Source organism: Galeopterus variegatus, unplaced genomic scaffold (assembly GCF_000696425.1).
Source record: "Galeopterus variegatus unplaced genomic scaffold, G_variegatus-3.0.2 Scaffold3793, whole genome shotgun sequence".
Lineage (NCBI taxonomy): Eukaryota > Metazoa > Chordata > Mammalia > Dermoptera > Cynocephalidae > Galeopterus > Galeopterus variegatus.
In genome coordinates, this window is record NW_007729904.1 from 34521 (window position 1) to 54721 (window position 20201).

Genomic DNA, 20201 nt, shown 5'->3' on the forward strand with positions numbered 1-20201 from the left:
GGAAATTAGATGAGGCAAGAGATGTCTATAAGGAAACGAATTGCAGAATTTAAAATCTTGCTTCACCCCCTCAGAACATTCTTCAGCAGGGGTGAGGCGGGGGACCTGCTCCTCCTCTGAGGTCCAAGCACCAGCTGCGCAATGCTTCCCCTCAAGGGTTAGAGCCCCAGCTCTACAGGACCTCTCCCTGAACTCCGAGGTTCTAGTCGCTTGGCTTTTTCCTTTCCTTCTCCCAGCCCTAAAGGTGGTAACTTCCTGTGGTTAATTGCTGGTTACCTTAGCTTCTCAGTTTTTCCTCTTTTAGTCTTCTAATACCTGTGTAACCAATTCCTTGTATTAAATATCCTCTTTTTGAAATACTTAGTGTGGTTTCTGTTTTTCTGACTGGACTCCAAGTAATACAGTTAGTAAACAACGGAGCTGGGGTTAAAACCTACTAGTTTGATTTCAGAGCCTATACTCCTAATAACTGTTCATGTTATTTTCAGCTCTTAAAAAGTAAATAAACAAAATTAAGACAAAAAGGTAAGCATGACTTCAAATAATTCTTGAGAAAAAGAGAAACTAAAAAATGTGAACTGTAATTAGAGTACTTAGAAACTAAGTGGAATAATGAATAGAGAAAAATGAAAACTTCTGTGACATGTGAAAGGTATATTAATTGAGAGTGAAATTCTTAGCTTTAAATGGTTTTATTTTGACACAAGAAAGAAAAAGCAAGTAACTATTTATCTGAATAATTAGAAACATAACAAAATAAACCAAAGAAAGGCTAAAGGAAAAACAAAATATAAACAAAAGCAGAAAATAATGCATTAGAGAATCTAATAGCATTTTTGTGGAAAACACAGGCAAACAATTAGCTGGTCTAATCAAAATAAAATGGGAGAAAACACAAATATACAAAATTAGCCACAAGAAATGGACATAATCACAAATACAGAGAATATTTTTATACTTATGAGAGAATGCAAAATAAAAATGAAGGAAAATAAACTAGATTTCCCAGCACTGTTGTATGTGCTGGGGATACAGTGGTTAATGAGATAAAATCTCTACCTTCAAATTTTACATGTATTTGTGTGTGTGAATATTTGATTGACATTTGTGTCCTAACTATACTGCTTCGACCCCTAGCCCCCACCCTGGTTCAACAAACAACAAAAAAAACCCTATGATTTTTAAAATGGACAAGTATCATCCTATTTTTGCTTATAGTTTTATCATGTTTTTTTACTCCCAGTACCTGACAGAGTTCCTTGCATATAGTGGAAAATGCAGGTTGTAATACAGTATCTTCTCTATCAACTAAACCTACACACACACACACACACACACACGTATGCAGGTAATATATACATAATGAAAAAGGCAGGAAGGATATCCATATAACTGTTGATAGGGTTTACTTATGAGTAATAAGATCAATTAAGTTTTATTTTCTTCTTTCTGCTCTTCTATATTTCCAGATTTTATAAAATGATTATGTATTACCGTAACCAGGAAAAAAAGTTTTAAAAACAACCCTTCATTTAAAAAAAAGGTGAACATCAAACTGGGAAAAAGGTTTTCCATTTATGTGACAATGTTTTTTAATTAATGTCATTAATATATAAAGAGTTGAACATCCGATCTAAAGTTGTCACCCAGACACTATCACATTACTCTAGTATAATTATCTGCACAGCAGTCATCACTACCTGACATTCTTCTTGACTTGTTGGTTTACTTATTGTGTTCTTGCCCTGAGCTCAACGTAAGCTCTCTGGGAGGAGCAACCTTGTTTATCTTGCTTCTCACCATATTTCCTGTGCCTAAGACAGTATCTAGTATGCGGTAGAAGCTGATCATATACTCATTGAATAAATAAAAGAGCATTTTCAAATCAATTCTTAAGAACAAATGCTCCAATGGAAAAAGGATATGATTTTAAAATGAAGAAACATACATATCTGATAATTACTAGATTATAAACTTTGTAAAGGAAGGAACATGTCTACTTTATCATTATATTTCCAATTCCTAGCATAGTGTTAGCATGTAATAGGTGCTTAATAAAACTGATGAATAAATAAATGAACACGAAAAAGTGTTCAACCTCACTAATTTGAGCAATGACAATAGTAAGCACCATCTCTCCTAACTAAATGGGATGAATTTCCTTTTAAACTCCACAAACTCAGTGTTGGCAAGGGCATGGGAATACTTAAGATTTGATGCCCTCTAAGATCAAAAACTCCTTGAAGGCAGGGTTGTATATATTTTGTTCACTGTAATAACCTTTCTAGTATCTAGCACTTCGTAGGAGTTTGATAAATATTTAAATCAGCGAGTGGAGAGCAAATCAGTTTAACGTCCCTGGAGGGTACTTTGGCTCTCTAGCTGTAAAAACATTCATACCTTTTGACCCAGTTATTCCATTTATAAAAATATACCCTTAGGAAAAAAAAATTAAAGAAGCACACAAAAGGATGTTCATTATAATCATATATACACATAACAGCAAAAATTTTTAAATGAAATAAAATATTTGACAGTTAAGGACTGATTACTAAGCAGCTGTCTAAATAATGTTTTCAGAGAATACATAATGAAACGGAAACTATAAAATGAATAAATATAATAAATGTACTAAATATACAATGTGATCTAATATGGTAAAAATGTATTTATATATGGAAAAAAATGCTAAAAGGAAATTGATCAAAACATCAATAGTAGTTACCTCTGTGTGGTAGAATTACAGCTGATTATCTTCTTTATACTTTCTTCAATGAGCATATAATTACATTTCTAATTAGAAAACAAAAACAAAACCAAGAACTCTTCCTTTTAAAGGAGGGAAATGGTTATTACAAGTTACTCCTGCTCAACAGTGCTTCTCAAACTTGAATGTGTGTTATAATTACCTAGTTTGTGAAAAGACATTGCTGCCTCTGTCCCTCCCTCCTTCTCAGTAGATCTAGATGGAGTCCAGGAATTTGCATTTCTAACAAGTTACACTGGGCCAAAAGATCACAACATAGAATGCCTCTGTGATGTAGTGATAATGATGTGGGTTTTGAGGTCAGTCTGGTCTGATTTTGGCTCTGCCCTTTGCAGGATGTGCATAGCAATAGTTGACATACTTGAACCCCATCAGCCTGTTTCCACACTGATAAAATAGAAGTAATGCACACCTAACTGATGAAGATTAAATGATATGATTAAATGCCCAACACAGTGGCCTGACTTAGTTAAGGTCCTTAATTAATGTTGGTCCCCTTCCCTTTGATTTCCTCTAAAGATGTGGCACACCTTTTCCATAACTGTGTTTATTGTAACATGATTTAGCCACCGTACAGGTAGAATCATTTCCTCCAAGCCTAGCACATCCCTGTGCTACCGACAAAATCTTCATTGTTCATCTATAAAATTCAGGATAATAGTATAATAATATTTACTTTGATATATTAAAAAATAGTATCTATTTTGTAGGGATGCAGCCATGAGGGGTAAATAAGACAATAAATAAATAATATATACTATATAATAGTAAATAATAATAAAATAAAGATAAATAATAAAGTGCTCAATACAATAATTGGCATATGGAAGATTCATAGTAAATGTCAGTTTCATTCCCCCTTCCCTTTAATTGTGTACTTATCTACAGTATCTCCTAGATCTAGTACAAAAACTAACCTAATCTAGAATACTTCAAATCAATCTTTCTACCTTAATTGGATTGCTCTCTTTTGTGTCATTTAATTTGAAGTCGGTTATTTAGTTTATTTAAGTACTGGAAGAACACATTCTAAATAAACTATTCTATTGGATGTTCAAGGAGATAAGGAGAAGACTGTTCCCTGGCTTTGAAGTACTTGGTTGAGGTGACAATGCACATGAAACTTTGAATAGGAATGCAAGGTAGGGTGGGATAAAATATATAGAAAGTAAGTGTGGTAGAAGTTTTGAGGTTATAGTGGCTGATCTGTGATTATTTTGTACTCAGGAACTAGAGAATTACTAAGAATTGTAAGAGAGCTCTGTTTGGTTTTATGGCTGAGAAAATAGTCCCAGAGACCTAAGTGGACTAGGGTGTCCTGTCTCCTGGTCCTATGCTGCTTGTAGGTATGTTTCTAACTATTCTCAAGTCTTTTAATCAGTTCATGTTTGCTCTAAGTAGACAGTTTAATGTAGCCAGTTAAGCACTGGGCTCTGAAGCCAAAATGTTTGTTTTTGAATCCTGGCTTTGCCAGTTACTATCAGTGTGACTGTGGGCAAGTCACTCATCTCTGCTTCAGTTTCCCACCTATAAAATGAGTATAATAATAGTACTTTATTACATAGGGTTGTTGTGAAGATTAAGTAATATATGTAAAGCAAGAAAAATTGTGGATTTGTCATTATAGCTATTAGCCTCTGAGAGAATGAAAGGCAAGGAATCTAGTCTTCTGTTTTTTAAACCTCCACCTGTAGATTCTGATCAAACCATCCACATAGATGTTCAATAAATACATGTTAGCTACCTAATCCTATTGGAAAGTTTTGTATCTCTGAAATAAGATTTCAGATTTGTGTAAACCTGGCTTAGTTGTGACGAGGTAGATTGACTTAGCTTATGCCATTTTTACTGTTTAAAAATTGTTCTTGTTTGAAAGCCCCCCCAACACCTGTGGTGAAAATTGAAGGTTAAAAATTGCCCTGTACCTAGAAAAACTTTAAATTCTGCCTGCCTTTGCTGTTTCCCGCCTGTGCTGTCCCTGACTGATAAAGCCAAGAGCTGTATCCAGATGTATCTAGACAACCTAAAGAGGAAACTGCCCTGTGAAAATTTTTGCCATCCCTAAGTGATTAACTGGCTTCTTTCAGCTTCTGTTATCAGCTTGTGCTAGTCCCTGACTGATAAAGCCAAGAGCTGTATCCAGATGTATCTAGACAACCTAAAGAGGAAACTGCCCTGTGAAAGTTTTTGCCATCCCTAAGTGATTAACTGGCTTCTTTCAGCTTCTGTTATCAGCTTGTGCTAGGTCTCCCCAAACCCCCTCCTCATGCCAGGAGGGTATGTATGTATGTGTGTAACTATATGATAACTATAAGTGTGTGACTATATGATTTTTTGCCTGTGTGACTACGTGCGTTTAAAAGAACCCTTAAACTTAAACTCAGGGTTGCTCCCTTCTGAGACTTTCTTGGAGGGACTGTCACCAGCTGGCCAATAAAAACCCTTTTTAAAATTCTCAATTGGATGTTCTGGTTTCTTTTCCGTGCGGCAGCCTCACAACATAGTCTGGTACCAGGAAAGTCTAGAAGAGTAAAAACTGATATAGTAACAGAGCTTCTTCTTTATAAAAGTCTGTCAAGATTCTTAGGTGCTAAGAAAGATGTGGGTCAATGAATCTAATTCCAGATGAGCTTTCCCATCTATTTTAAGATCTATTCCAAACTTCCTTAGACAAAAATCTAGCCTTTTAAGGAAAGTGCAGAGAACATGCCACCGTGGGCTTGCTTTGGGGAAATGTTTCAGTAGGTGCTGCATTTCACCCCGGAGGTGGCTGCATGAAAACGTGAACTGAGGTAACAATGTTGACTCTTTCCGGAAGAAAAGATGCTATCTGTACACAGGGAGTTTAATTACAATAGCACTACTTGAAAAAAGCGGCAGCAGCAACAGCCACTGCTAGCCCAGGCAAGGCTCAGCTCAATATTCAGATTACAGAAAGCAAGAGTCATTTTTTCCTAGAGCACCCTTCCGTTCCCTACTCTCCTCAAATGCCTGCTGAAAAAATTCTGGGACGAATTACAAGCCAAGAGGACTGCCACAGCATTAGGGAGTGGGGAGAACAGGCAGAGGTGAGAAATAATCTGTATTCAGGCGTTAGAAAAATCATAGATTTGGGGGGGGGGTTGTTTTTGCAGGGATTTGGCACTACCTTCAACATCATCTATCAGGAAATCTAGGGAGGGAGAAGGGTACCAACCAGCCTTCCAAATCTTCCGCTTTTGGCAGATGCAACTGACATAGTCTACCCCCACCCTCGGCACTCAGAGAATAGTAGGGTAAAATAAGCAACAGGGAAAGAATCTTGAAGTGAAAAAGAAATAACAGGTCCGCCCAGGGTTCTTGTGTGGGAGAGGGTTAGCGACGATCAGGTCCACCCATAGCGTCAGCAAAAGTGGAAGAATTAAGGGTCACCGTCGGCTGACCAGCCCCAAAGTTTGAGGTCGAGCCAACCGGCCGGGTCTCCTGATACCCTCGGATCTGCCCTGCACACAACCTTCAGCAGTTTCTCGGTTTGAACCTCGGCTGTAGATTCCCGGACGAGACAGTGCCTTACTGATCGTTCTCGCAGCGCCTAGCTCAGAGCTCACCGCTGAGCCGGCTCTCGATAACATCTGGGAGCAAAAGCAGTTTTGGAGGTTGTAAGCGGAATGGCTTCGGTTTTATTTATCTTAGGACTGGCGTTCCGGTGTGGCCTGAACCAACTGCCAGCACAACGTTCCCGACCACCCTCTCCCTTCCACCTTCTGCCCAGGTGACGTCGGGAAGCTACGCAGGACCCACTCGGGACTAAGCGGTTAAGTCGCGTCCTTCAGGTGTCAGTCTCGATCCATTTGGAAACCACAACCCCCAGAATCCCTTGTGCCGGAGGACGGGGAGGCAGTGCCCGGCAGGGTCGGCGCTGCCCAAGGCGGCCCGAATCCCTCCTTTCTCCGAGCCCTGGGTACGGGGGTCCCGGGTTCTGAGGCCGGGGACGCGTTTTCAGCCCGAGGGGTTTTCTCGCCAGTAAAATGCATGAAGCGTTTCCTCAGGATGATGGCTTTTGCTCCCCCTAGGACTCAGCAGTTGAATTTTTAAGTGTCTTACTGATTCATCCTCTCTCTCTTCCTCTGTCATCACAGGTTTAAACTTACACGAATCGCTCTCTGGAGGAGGAGGGGACCCACCGCGCGATTGACACGCATATTCCTATAGGCATCCTCCCTCAGCCCCCACCCCCGCGGCCGGATTCGGGTGGCTCCTCTCCGAGCTGAAATCCGAGAAGAAATCTTTGGATCTCTTTTCTTAAAAAAAAAAAAAAAAATCCAGAAACCATCAGTATTTTGCTTTGCTGCTTCCTATTTGCAAGATGAAGAAGTTTTTCGACTCCCGGCGAGAGCAGGGCAGCTCTGGCCTGGGCTCCGGCTCCAGCGGAGGAGGGGGCAGCACCTCGGGCCTGGGCAGTGGCTACATCGGAAGGGTCTTTGGCATCGGGCGACAGCAGGTCACTGTGGATGAGGTGTTGGCCGAAGGTACGCTGGGACTCAGTGCGCCGTAAATTAAAACCTAGTACCGATGCGGCAAGACCCTAGTTTCTAGCTGTTGAATGTATGAATGGGTTTTGACGAATTGACCCTCCCTTCCCCCTTCACTTGCCCTGTGAGTCATTGTCCTTGAAAGATTTAAAACTGAGATTTGAAAGTGACAGAGCTTATGGGGTGGAGGGAGGTTGCCGAAATTGTTTACCTCAGTGGCTTTTTTTTTTAAAACGTTTAAAAGGCACCCTCCTCCCCTCATCGAATTATGAGGATCAGAGGAGAGAACGTATGTGTGAAACTATAAAGCTTTATATCAAATGCAGGGAAGTGGGCTTGTCATCTTACTAAAACTTGAAATATTGATGGAAAGGCCGAAGGGTGGGGAAGGGAGCAACCTTTAAAAAGAGAGAGGGGTTTCTCCTTCTCCTACCCAACTTTCCCACTTCCATGAGCAGGCACTGGAAGGAAGAGAGGATTTTCAGAGGATGGAAATGTTTTTTTCCGAAAGCAGTTTGTTGGTGGGTTTGACTAGGTTTGTTTTTGAACCCAACTGTAATCAGGTCCCCAGGATATAGCTAAGATAACAGAAATTATATGAAATGAATATGGTTATTTTGAATTCAGTCTAGTAGACCTCTTTTCCTTCCATTTTAGTTTTTATTTATTTTTTAACCAAAAGAAGAATTACTTGAGAGTGGCTCTGATTTTATTTTTCCTTTATTGGAGAGGATATTATTTAGATCTGCTGTGTAAATATTTTCTGTGTGTGTTCATCTGTGTATCTGTACTCATGTAGATATATATCTTTATCCTCAGGCTTTTGGGAAATCTTTGCATGTCTCTTTTGGTAACCTTAACCTCGACCTTCATAATTATGGCAGACTCATACTTTTTACAGCCCATCGCCTGCCTATGTGCTTTTATTTTTAATAAAAGCAGCAATTTCCTTGGCATGAAGCAATTCAAACTAATTGGATGGGGTCATCCTGCTGTAGGTTGTGTTATAGACCGAGAAGGGTTGAGGGAAGGGGGAGGCTCCTATCCTTGCAACATGGTGGTGGTGGTGAACAGTTTATCAGCTGGGGAAGAGAAAAATCTCAGAGGTCCCTTTAAAAAGAACCTTTTGCAAGCTAAGATTGAAGCAAGGGTCTTGATCTGGGCCTGGGAAATGTCTGTCATGGTGAGTGTTGCAGGCTGGTGAGTGGGTTGGGAAGAGGAAGAAGCTGTGTTTGGCTCTCAGCTTGTGTAAGCACTGGATTCAGCAGGGTCCAATTTTCTGGAGATAGGGTTGAAGCTGGTACTTTAAAAATACAATTTTTAAAAATATAATCTGACAAGTAATGTCCTTGTGAAATTATTGCCCTTTTTTATTCTCAGTACTGCTATAGCTGGACTTAATCTGGGGCCTGAGTCACTGTCCATCTGGATCCTTCCTTGTGGGCTTTGGTGCAGGATAGGAGATGCTTCTGTGCCTGCTGCCAGATCCGCACCCTTGAGTCTGATCTGTGCCTTTCATTCCTGTGCCAAAGCCTATGACTGCAGTAGGGTGTAGAAGTGGAGAAGGAGTGTATGTGAGAGAGAAATTAGGTGGAATGAGGGATACAGAGCTGCTTTCCCTCTGAATGGCCTCTGCTGACCTTGTAGCCCAGGAGCGTTTTGTTCTGCTAGGATGTTGTCTCATTATAGATGGTGTTGCTCTGAGAAATGCCTGTTCTCCCAATCGGGAAAGAGTGATGGGGAAGAGAAAAGATAAAAATTGGTCTATGTTGTCTAGGCTGCCCTCCTCTTCCATGGAATTCAACCCAGAGAACTGCACACCACATATTGTGATATTTTTAAGTGGAGCTTAGAGCTTGTAGCTCTGCATTTATTCATTAATTTTTTCATTCAACAAACAGTTATGGCATACCTATGATATGCCAGTCACTGTGCTAGGTTCTGGAAATATGATATTAAACTAGATGCTGGAGTTTACATATTACTTTGTGAGATAGAAAATAGCCAATTATAATAGTGATAAGTGCCATCACGGAGATAAGCTTAGGGTGCAGTGGCCCCCAATCTTAGGGAGCCAAGAATCGTTTTATGAAGGAAGTTAGCTGGTGTGGTGGAGCATGGGCACAGACTCAGAGTAGCAAGAGAGAGTATCACGTAAAACTGGGTCTGGCAATGCTGCCCTCTTTGTGCTCTTTGGCTATAAATGAGTTAGAATTTGTGGCTCTTAGAAATGTGTAGATATGTAGGAGCCAGTATATCAAGTACTTATGTAGCATCGACCAAGTTCAAAGGCTTGTTCTAAGTTCTGAGAGGGATGAGGGAGTGTGATGTCTGCCTTTAAGGAGCTGCCAATGAATTTGGGAAGACAAGGCATACATTCAGAAATGCAGTAGCATGGTTACCAGCACTGTCTGTAGAGTCAGACAGATTGAGGTTCAAATTCTGGATCTGTTCTTTACTAGCTGTGGAACTTTGGACAAGACATTCCAAACCTCTTTTGAATCTGTTTCCTTATGGCAGTGGTTCTCAAAGTGTGGGGCCTGGATTGGGAGTATTGTCATCACCTGGAAACTTGTTAGTATTGCAGATTCTCAGGCCTCACTCCATAGACTGTAGGTGTAGGGCTTTAACAAGTTCCTGGAGAGATTCTTTTTTTTTTTTTTCCTTTTTGTCTTTTTTACTGACCGGTAACGGGATTGCAACCCTCGGTGTTGCGCCTATACCGGGGACCGGCAACGGGATTGCAACCCTCGGTGTCGCGCCTACACCGCGCTCAGCCAGTGAGTGGGAACCGGTCTCCACATGGGATCTGAACCCTCGGCGGGAGCGCCGCCGCGCTCCCAAGGGGCGCACTCTCCAGTGCGCCACCGGGCCGGCCCCCTGGAGACATTCTGATGGAAGCTAAAGTTTGAGAACCACTGCCCCATGGGGTGGTCTTGAAGATTAAATGAGGCAATGTATATTAAGTCTTTAATGTTTTTCAGGTGTCCAATAAATTAATGGTAACCATTATTTATCAGCAGCATTACATCATATATATATAGTTAAGGGGGTGTGGAGAGCAGTGTGAAGGCTAGTTTGGTTGCAGCAATTTGAAACAATCTCTTTCCCCCATTGTGGATGGGCAGAGCCAGGTGTTCTTTTCAGAGGCCTTACCAGCTCCTAAAAGGGTCAGAAGATGTTTTGGATAGCCACGTTTCTTCCTTGGACCCTCTTTGTGAGTCCCCATTCCCAGCCAGAGTTTTCTAAGGACAAAGAGAGTTGTACACTGAGCGCCCAGGGCAGTGGCCAGGCAGTTTAGGGAGGGGTGGTATGGGGGGCTGCAAACACAGACCTGATTACCACCACATCCCACTGACAATCTCTTTTTCCCTAATGTGGGTAATGGTCTGTGCTTTATAGTGAGGAATTGCAAGAATGCCAAGGAGCAGGTGGTGGGCAAGACAGGAGAATGCTGGCCTGTCATCTCTCCATCAGTAGCATCAGCTTGCTAGCTTGGTTTCACTAACTAGTACAGCAGGGGCTTGTCTGGGGGGAAGTGAAGGCTCTATGTCGTGAGTTTAGAGGGATATGGCTATCTCTAGGCTGGGTGCCGGGGAGGATATTTTCTCTCTCGCTTTCTCAGCAAACATGCTATGATGAGATGCTAAATCATGCCTGAGTTAATAGGCATATGACGTCGAGGGAAGGTTTGGTTTAAACTTCCAGAATGAGCTTAATGGGAGAATAGGAGCAATGCTCAAAGAAGTACTGAGAAGCTGTGCTTTTATCATATTTCTTTAGCTATATAGGGTCTTATATTTAAGCTTTAGATAATAATTGTTTGTTGAATACCTGTTGTGTCCAAGACTGCATTCCAGGGCTGTATCAATTTTGTATAAGGTGGAGCAAGTGACTCCTCACAACAATTTTCTCATCTGCACTGAAGGAATACAGATCTAGGGCTAATGAGAACTATCAAGTATGTACTGCTCCTCTACTTTGCCTGTGCTAATTGTGAGAAAAGGGAGCCACTAGTGCCTGTGATAGGAGTGGTCTCAGAAGTTTCAGTGAAGAGGCAAGAAGCTTGAAGCAGAATCAGGTTGGGGAGTGAGATGACCAATGTTACAGACAGGAATGAACAGGGGAGATAATGAGGATGTTGGGCCAGAATGGAAGGAATGTTGGAGAGAAAAGGAAGAAATAAGTTTATGAAGAGCCTTGAGTGCCACGCAGGGAGATTAGTTATAAATACCTGGGGCTTTCTCTTGCTGCAAACACCAATTTGATCCCTTCTACTTCAGATGTCTTTGCCTGCTGGGAAGTCTGGTTTTTCAGAGGCAACTGCAGATTTTCAGGGGGTGGTTTGTGAATGGTGTCTTCCTGGCTTTGGGCATGATGACGGTTATAGCTTTGCTAAATATAGCCAAATCTAGAATTCAGAAATGAAGTCCAGAATAAGCAATTGTCATGGTCACAGCCTTTCCTTTGGTCTTTCTAACAGAGTCAAGCTCATTTAATGAGAGTTGATGATGAGAGAACAACTATTTCGTATGGGTTTTGAGTGGGAGGGTATGGGGGGAGGTATGCACTTGTATCTCGATAGCTAAAACAGCATGCAGAGTAAACAAGAAAGGCTTGATAAATATTAATAAAACACACACGAAAAAATATTACTTCATCAGAGCCATCTTTTTAACTTGCAGTATTTGGTAGCTGACACTTCAGAAAGGGGCTAGTACCACCACTTACCTTCATCTCTCACTCTTAGGAGGATGAATTCCTTCTGAGCCTACTTAAGAGACAACTGTGACATTTGTGTCTGAAAGAGACAAAAAATTATAATAGTGGAAACAGTATTATCTATTGAAGTAGCATCTAGCACTGTGAGAAAACAAAACTGCAACTCCAGTCTACTTTTCTGGAACCATATTTGGCGTGGTGGAAGGAGCACTGCATTATAAATTTGGGAAATCACGGTTTTCAGTTCATTCACTGCCTTCTTCAGCAAATGTTACTGCACACTCTATGTGCCAGGCATCACACAGAGATGGGTATGACATGGCTCTGCCTTGAGGAACTCACCATCAGAACTTCAGACAATGAGAAATGGCTGAAAGTGCCATATAGAGGGATGTGGAAGAGATAGGGAACAGACTTGAGGGAACAGTTAATTTTGTGGGATGGGGAATCATCAGGAAAAGCTAAAGAATGGTGATGTTTGAACTGTGTCTTCAAAAATGAGAACTTATTGTTAGGTAGACAAGGTTGGGAGAACATTCTAGGCAGAGAGAATAACATGGCCAAAGTACAAAAGCAGGAAAATGCACTGCTTGCTGTGGAGCTGTATGTTTTGAGAGAGCAGTAATCTGTTAGTAGCCCAGGGCAGTGCTGTTCAATAAAGTAGCCACCAGCCCCATATGGCAGTTTAAATTTAAATAATCTAAAATTAAATAAAATGACGATTTAATTCTTCAGATGTACTAGCCACATTTCAGTTGCTGCATAACCACATGTGGCTAGTGCTTACAGTTTTGGACAACACAAATAAGAATATTTCATCATCCCAAAAAGTTCTTTTGGGCAGTGTTGGTTTAGAACAGTCTCTAAATTTTTTGGATAGAATAGCACTATCAGTTAAAAAGCATGCAATCTCTTTGTATATACAAGGTACTTCAAAAAGTTCATGGCAAGATTCATATTACCTCTTAATTCTATTTTTCCATGAACTTTTTGAAGTATCCTCATATATGCTTGTTTATATATGTTATATTCATGTCCTGCTATCAATATCTGAAGGCATAGTATGTAATAGGATGAAGTTGACCATGGATGATAGTGGATGCAAATTCGTGTTTTAAATAATCTCAATGAAGTTTTGGTGAACTTCTTGTCATAACTTACTAGGTTGCAATTGTTTCCACATTGTAATGTGACTGATGGAGAGTATACCAGGAATAGAAATGACAGCTCTGCCATTCTCTTGTTCATTTATGCTCGCATTATCTTTAATCCAAGGTTCCTTTACAGAAATCTTTTTAAGCCTCGTGTTTGTTTTCTGAGGGTTAATTCATTTAAAACAATGTAATAGGTAAATCCACTTAACTGAAGACACATGAAGTGCAGAATATCTGTGTGTTGAAAGGATATCCCTATCAGCCCTCCAGTATGAGAAACGTGACTGACATATGGACTGAATGGCAGAGCTAGTGTTGAGCTGTCTATTTTATATTAATGAAGGTAAAATCTTATTATTTTCTATTGTGATAAAATGCATGTAACATAAAATTTACCAACATAATATAAAATCTACCATCTTAACCATTTTAAGTGTATAGTTCTGTGGTTTTAAATTCATTTGTAATGTGCAGCCACCATCACCATCCATCTCCATAGCTCTTTTCATCTCGTAAAACTGAAACTCTCTACCCATTAAACAGTAACTCCCCATTTGCCTTTCCCTCTAGTCTCTGGCAACCACCATTCTACTTTCCGTCTCTATGATTTTGACTACTCTAAGTAGTAAACTTAGATACTCTTAAGTATCTCATGTAAGTGGAATTTTACAATATTTATCTTTTTGTGACTGGCTTCCTTCACTTAGCATAATGTCCTCAAGCTTCATCTGTGTTGTAGCATGTGTCAGAATTTCCTTCTTTTTTAAGGATCAAATACCACATTTTACTTATCCATTCATTTGTTGATGAACACTTGGGTTGCTTCTACCTTTCAGCTATTGTGACTAGTACTGTTATGAACATTGATGTATGCACATTTCTTCAAGACCCTGCATTTAGTTTTTGGGGTATATGCTTAAGTGGAATTGCTGGATGATATCACAATTATATTTTTAATTTTTTGAGGAATTGCCATATTGTTTTTTGCAGCAGCTGTACCAATTTTACATTCCCACCAACAGTGCACAAGGGTTCCAAAATTCCCAATCCTAGCCAACCCTTGTTATTTTCTGTCTTGTGATAGTAGCCATCCTAATGGATGTGAGGTAATATCTCATTGCAGCATTTCCCTAATGGCTCATGATGTTGAGCATCTTTTCATGTGTTTATTAGCCATTCGTGTATCTTCTTTGGAGAAATGTCTAAGTCCTTTGCCCATTTTTGAATTGGGTTGTTTGTCTTTTTGTTGTTGAGTTTTAGCAGTTCTCTATATATTCTGGATATTAATCTCTTATATAGATGATTTGCAAACATTTTCTCACATTCTGTGGGTTGACTTTTTGCTCGAAAGATCTGATTTTTTAAAGATGAAAAGTATGAATAGAGGGTCTTATAGGAGGGTACTTCAAAAAGTTTGTGGAAAAATAGAATCAAAAGATAATACTAATCTTTCCATGAACTTTTTGAAGACCCCTCATATTTTCTCTTTATACCCCAGTGTATTGTCTTCTATACCCCTGTTTGGTCTAGTGCAGTGGTTCTCAACCACTTTTTGTTCTTCAAAAAAGACCAAAAATATTGCAATATGACTTTAACTTTACTAAGAGAAGACTAGAACTATACAGACATGCTGAATGATATATGTTCTCTAAAATAAAGTTCCTCAAAGGAGGGGTTCCAGAGGAAAGACTCAGTTAAGAACAGCCCATCTTCATGAAATCTTTCATAACCATTTCAGTCCTTACTGATCACCTTCCTTCAACTCTTCTAGAATTTAAAGACTACACCACACACCCCAGCATTGCAATAGATATTGTCTAGTGGGGTTCATTTGTTTCTCATGTGTTGGTCATATCATGTCAACTAGGAGGCCAGGAACCAATTCTTCCGTTCCTTCTCTGTTTGCGATAGCATTTCAGACATACCTGAGAATGTATGAGATACTCAGTAAACCTTGCTGCTCTTCACTGGCAGTGCAAGCCGTCTTTTATGCACAATAGCATTCTACCTACATCCTGTCATTTCATGATCACAGCATCCCTACAGAGGTAGGAAAGGTGGTTATTACTCCAGCTGTACACGTGAGGAAGCAGTGGCTGACAGAGGTTAAATGACTTCCCCAATGCCATACTGACAAGAAAGAGAGTGAAAGAACTTGAATCCAAAGCCCCTAGCTGCAAGTTCAGGATTCTTCCTAAAAATTCTTCCTTGTACAAAGGATTGCCAATATCTTTTCTTATAAGACTCTTGACCTTTAATAACCCTTCCCAATTAAATGTCCCTATGAGCTTTTCAAGTCAGGAAATGCTTCCACAACATTTTGGGGTTGCTGTGCTGCTGGAAGTGCCCCAGGCTCTCCTGAGCTGGAGCAGTGGGGGGCTGAGGGCCTTGGCCACGCCCCCCCAACACCCGCAACCAGCCCAGTGATGACCACTGAGTGGCTGCAGGAAGCACACTGTGCTTTGCCGAGCCAGGGCAGAGGGGGGCCAAGGGCCTTGGCTATGTCCCCCACACCCACAGCCAGCCCAGCAACAACCACTGAGCCACCACAGGGAGCCACCCGGGCTCTCCTGAGCCAGGGCAGTGGGGGACCCAGGGCCTCAGCCATACCCCTCCACACCCACAACTAGCCCAGCGACAACCACTGAGCTGCCACAGGAAGTACCCTGGGCTCTCCTGAGCTGGGGCAGTGTGGGATCCCGGGCCTTGGCCATGCCTCCTCAACACCGGCAACAAGTCCAGCAATGAACAAGACACCACTGGAAGCCCCCTAGTCTTCCCTGCAGGAATGAGTGGGGTGCCACAGGCCTCAACCCTGCCCCTCCTCCTTCGTTCTCCCACCCTATTTCTGTCCCCTTTCCTCTCTCCCCCTCTCTCCCAAATGCTCCACAACAACATCATAGAATGTAAAAAGATAATATTAATAAATAAACTTAAAAAAAGAAGAACATTTTGGGGTTGCTCAGTGTCCTTTTAAACTGTCTGTTTAAACTGCTATAGCAAAATGCCATAAACTGGGGGCTTATAAACAACAGAAATTTATTTCCCAGAGTTCTGGAGTCTGGGAAGTCCACGATCAAGGCGCCAACATGGTCAGGTTCTGGTGAGGGACCTCTTCTGAATTGCAGACTGCTGCCTTCTTCATGTGTTCTCATATGGTAGAAGGGGCAAGGCAGCTCTCTGGGGCCTCTTTTATAAAGGATTAATTCCATTCATGAAGGCTCCTCCCTCAAGACCTGCTCACCTCCCAAAAGCCCTACCTTCTATTACCATCACCTTGTTGATTAGGATTCAACATATGAATTTGGGGGAACAGAAACATTCAAACCATTGCACTCAGATATGGGAACATTGGGAGAATTTTTTAAAGCTCCAAATCCATATTCAGTAAGTGGTTGAGTATAATTACAACTCTCTTCAACCAGGGCCTACGAAGATTTGACATTCTACCTTCTTTGGTTTCCTGGTTTATTCTGTAAATAGTTATTTTATGCAGAAAATGATATAAAGATTTTTAACCATAATAGATTAAGAAAGATCGCTAGTTTGTTGATTCCCAGAAAGTGAATTTAAACATTAAATGATTTGCCTAAAGTCATACAGCAAATTAGGCCCTTCTGAGCTACCCCTAACTCCTCTCTCTCCCCACACTGGTCAACACATCATGTTGTGCCACCTTGGCACTACTGACATTTTGGGCTGGATAATTCTTTGTTGTGGGGGACTATCCTGTGCACTATAGGATGTTTAGTGGCGTCCTTGATCTCTGCCCATTGGATGCCAGAATAACACATACACACCCCCCATTGTGACAACGAAAAATGTCTCCAGACATTGCTAAAATGTCACCTGTGGGGCAAGATTGCCTGTTTTAGGGAACATATCTAGTTCAGCATGTTTGTATATGTTTCAGTCTTCTCTTATTAAAGTTGAAGTAAGTGTTGCAATATTTTTGGTCTTTTTCAGTGAACAAAATTGCCTACATAGATAAATCAGATGTTCTGTGTTTATACCTAAACCCACAAAGCCTTTTCATTCTATGTGAGTTTGAATCACTCAGGAATAATGAATATTTGTACATTAAGTTGATACTGGCTACAGCATTTTGTTATCTCCTTTCTCCTTCCTTTGTCATTTTTATTATTGTTAGTCTATTATCTTTATTATTATTATTTAGTCTATTGGGTATACTTTCAGTGATTCCAGTTTTTCTGTTGAGTTACAGATAATTGTTAGGGAGAGGAGTCTGTTTGACTGGGACTTCCACCTTGGCACATGGCAGGTTCCTGAAACTTGGAGTTTCATTTGAGGTCTGCTGAGGGTGAATCAGCTTGAGCTGGTCAATTTTCTTCTTGGGTTCTGTGTTAACTTTGGCAGACAGTGGATGGCAGTGCCAATCGAAGCTTTGTTCTTTATAGTTTCTGAAAAGCTGAGAGATTATTGGGCCAAAGAGCTTATGACATCCCTATATTATTATAATAGAAGGCTAGGCATAGCATTTTCTAGATTATCATTTGTAATTATAATGATGTTAAATAATGATGTCTTTCATCGAGGACTTGAATCCTGGAGAAAGCAGTATAAAGCTATGTAATTTGTTTGGTGCCTGTTTTCAAGTATGCTTATAGCTTTTGTATTGGGACTTTTTGGGAAAAAGAAAGGTTATTGTCATTTTGGTTTTGAGTGTGAATTTGAGAACAAAATGGCGACTTTATTACCTGTGGTTACAGGAGGAAGGAATGGGACTAAGGCATCACAGGTTGGGCCCTTCCTGGAGGACTGCGGCTTGAGCAGCATTTGCCAAGGGGGCAGGTCTCCTGCTAGTACCTTGACTCATCATTTTCTCTGGTCAGTGAACTTAGTTGGTTCAGGAAGTTGCTGGTTATCTCACAGGTTTGTTAGACTGTTTAATTTCCTCCGGGGGTAGCCCAACCCTGTTCTCAGGCCTTTGTCCTCTACTGTTTTTAGAAGCCTGAGAATCTTAGGGGGGTTGGGAACAGATAGACAGGAGGGTAGCATTTGAAGAGATAATTCCATTAGGCCTTGCGGCTGTGGAAAACTCATGGCTTGACCAGAAGGTGTAACTCAGCTATGATTAGGGAAAACCTGATATCCAGTATTGTTTTTCGTCCCCTGCCCCGCCCCGCCAAATAAAGGGAGTGCTGTGATGTTCTCCTTAGGTGAAGACTTTCAAGGTTAGCACCATGTGTGGTGATTTAAAAGCATGAGAATTGGAGGTGGGCTGTCTTCTGTCTCTGGGATATTGGGCAATTTACTGAGATCTAGTCTTCTCACATAAAATGCAAAAATGTGGGTTGTTATAAGGAGTAGATGAAATGATATCTGCAAAGCACTTAGCATAGTGCCTGGCCTGGCATATAGTTAGTTAGCAGTCTGTAAATGGTAACTCTTAATATTTGGGTGCATGAGTTTTGTTTTTATTATGCAGTATTTGTTTTGCTGTGTGTATAGCCTGGAGCTAGAGTTTTGGAGAATATATATATATATATCAGAATATGTTTAAACCCCCAGATGACGAATAGGAAGAAGAGAAAGAGAAATATTGTGGTTGAATTTTTTTTTTCTTCTCCCTTCTCGAAAGCCGCCTGTGTGTTAAATTTCCCCTAACCTATCAAATTGCTATTAGTATGATGGACTTCTCTACCTCCTTCCCCTGTTGCCCGTCCAACGCTTGGCCCCAGCTGTCTTTCCAACTACAGATTCTTGTGTGCTAACGCTGCAGGCTTCTGCTTCATCCCAGCTTGGCTGTCCTCAGCTCCCTTGTACAGTGGTTTTAATTCTTTCCAATGCTGTACTCATAGTGTTCCTTGCACCTGGGATGTCCTCCCTTCCCTTTCCCCACCCACCTACCTAATCCTACCTAACTTTTATCCTACCTAATTTAGGTACTCACCACAACTCCCTCTGGATTCCTGTCATTCTTGCTGGCTGTATTGACCGTTTTGGCCTATAGTCTCAAAGTTTTATCTTGCTATTTATCTTTTTTATTTGAATCTACCTTAGGTTTATTTTGTATGCAATTCAGGCCTGTTAAATTTGAACAATGCAACAGTGAGTACTGGAGAATACATTAAGTGACTGAATATTACAATAAATCAGTACTGATTCAAACTCACTGCGCAGACAGGAGAGACCATACAGATTTGAGATATACAGATCTCCCTTATTCCTATTCCATTAATATAAGATCTGTGTTTGAGAACCTCATTTCGCTTCTTACAGTAAGGACTATTGAAACTTCTAAGGTTTCAGTAAAGTTGAGAAATAACAAAATCCAAAGCAAAGTAGAACGTCTTTCGGAATGTCACGTGAATCTCTTGTTATTGATTGTATTAAATTGTGGGTACCTGGTACTGTCCATCTCAAAAGTAGAGATATAAGGTATAAATATTTTAACTATAAAGAAGCTCTAAAACTATTTAAATGCTATACTGTAAAGATGGAGAAGATTAGATCAATCATGAAAAACTCAGATAATACTGAAATTCATCTTTAAGCAAGACATATATTCATTTTCTAGTTTATGATGGGTGCTGGCCTGCAGTAGATCAGGACAGTGATTTTTAGCCTATTTTTGGGATAGTGAGCATGGGGACAGGGAATAAATAGGAAGAGGCTATATAATTTGAAAATGCATAGATTGGTGCCAAGTCCAGCCAGGAAAGGATGGAGATTGGTGGTACACCATCTGAAGAGGCACGTTGTAGACCTAAGGAGTTAGGATGTGGAGAGGACATGAAACTCTAATATTTATCAGAGAGGATATGGTTTTTTAAAGGCTGATAGGTATGGCAGTAGCAGCTCAGTTTAAAATGAATCTAGAGAGGTGGTACCTGAAATTGATCACTGTGTGTAACTCTGAGAACGCAGGTAGGCACTTATTTCTCCCTGTTCTTGCTAGTTTCAGTGAGGATGAGTAAAAAGAAGGATCAACAGCAAATCCTGCCTGGTGGTTTGCACTGTGCACTCTGTGACCTTGTTAAAAGGTCAGCTCTAGGTGGCTCTCTGACCAATGATGAGAATTTA

At 40.7% G+C, this 20201-nt stretch overlaps 1 protein-coding gene across 2 annotated transcripts in view; it reads left to right on the forward strand.

The window, feature by feature from the left end:
* Nucleotides 1-7000: 7000 nt before the first annotated feature.
* AAK1 (AP2 associated kinase 1) overlaps nucleotides 7001-20201 on the forward strand; it is a 156880-nt gene continuing 143679 nt past the window's right edge. Inside the window, exon 1 of one of the 2 annotated variants that reach the window (XM_008585992.1) lies at nucleotides 7001-7275. In XM_008585992.1, the coding sequence (XP_008584214.1) occupies nucleotides 7113-7275 (163 nt within the window). In that variant the 5' untranslated portion in view covers nucleotides 7001-7112. The remainder of the gene's footprint in view (nucleotides 7276-20201) is intronic. The other variant, XM_008585991.1, reaches the window with a different exon arrangement.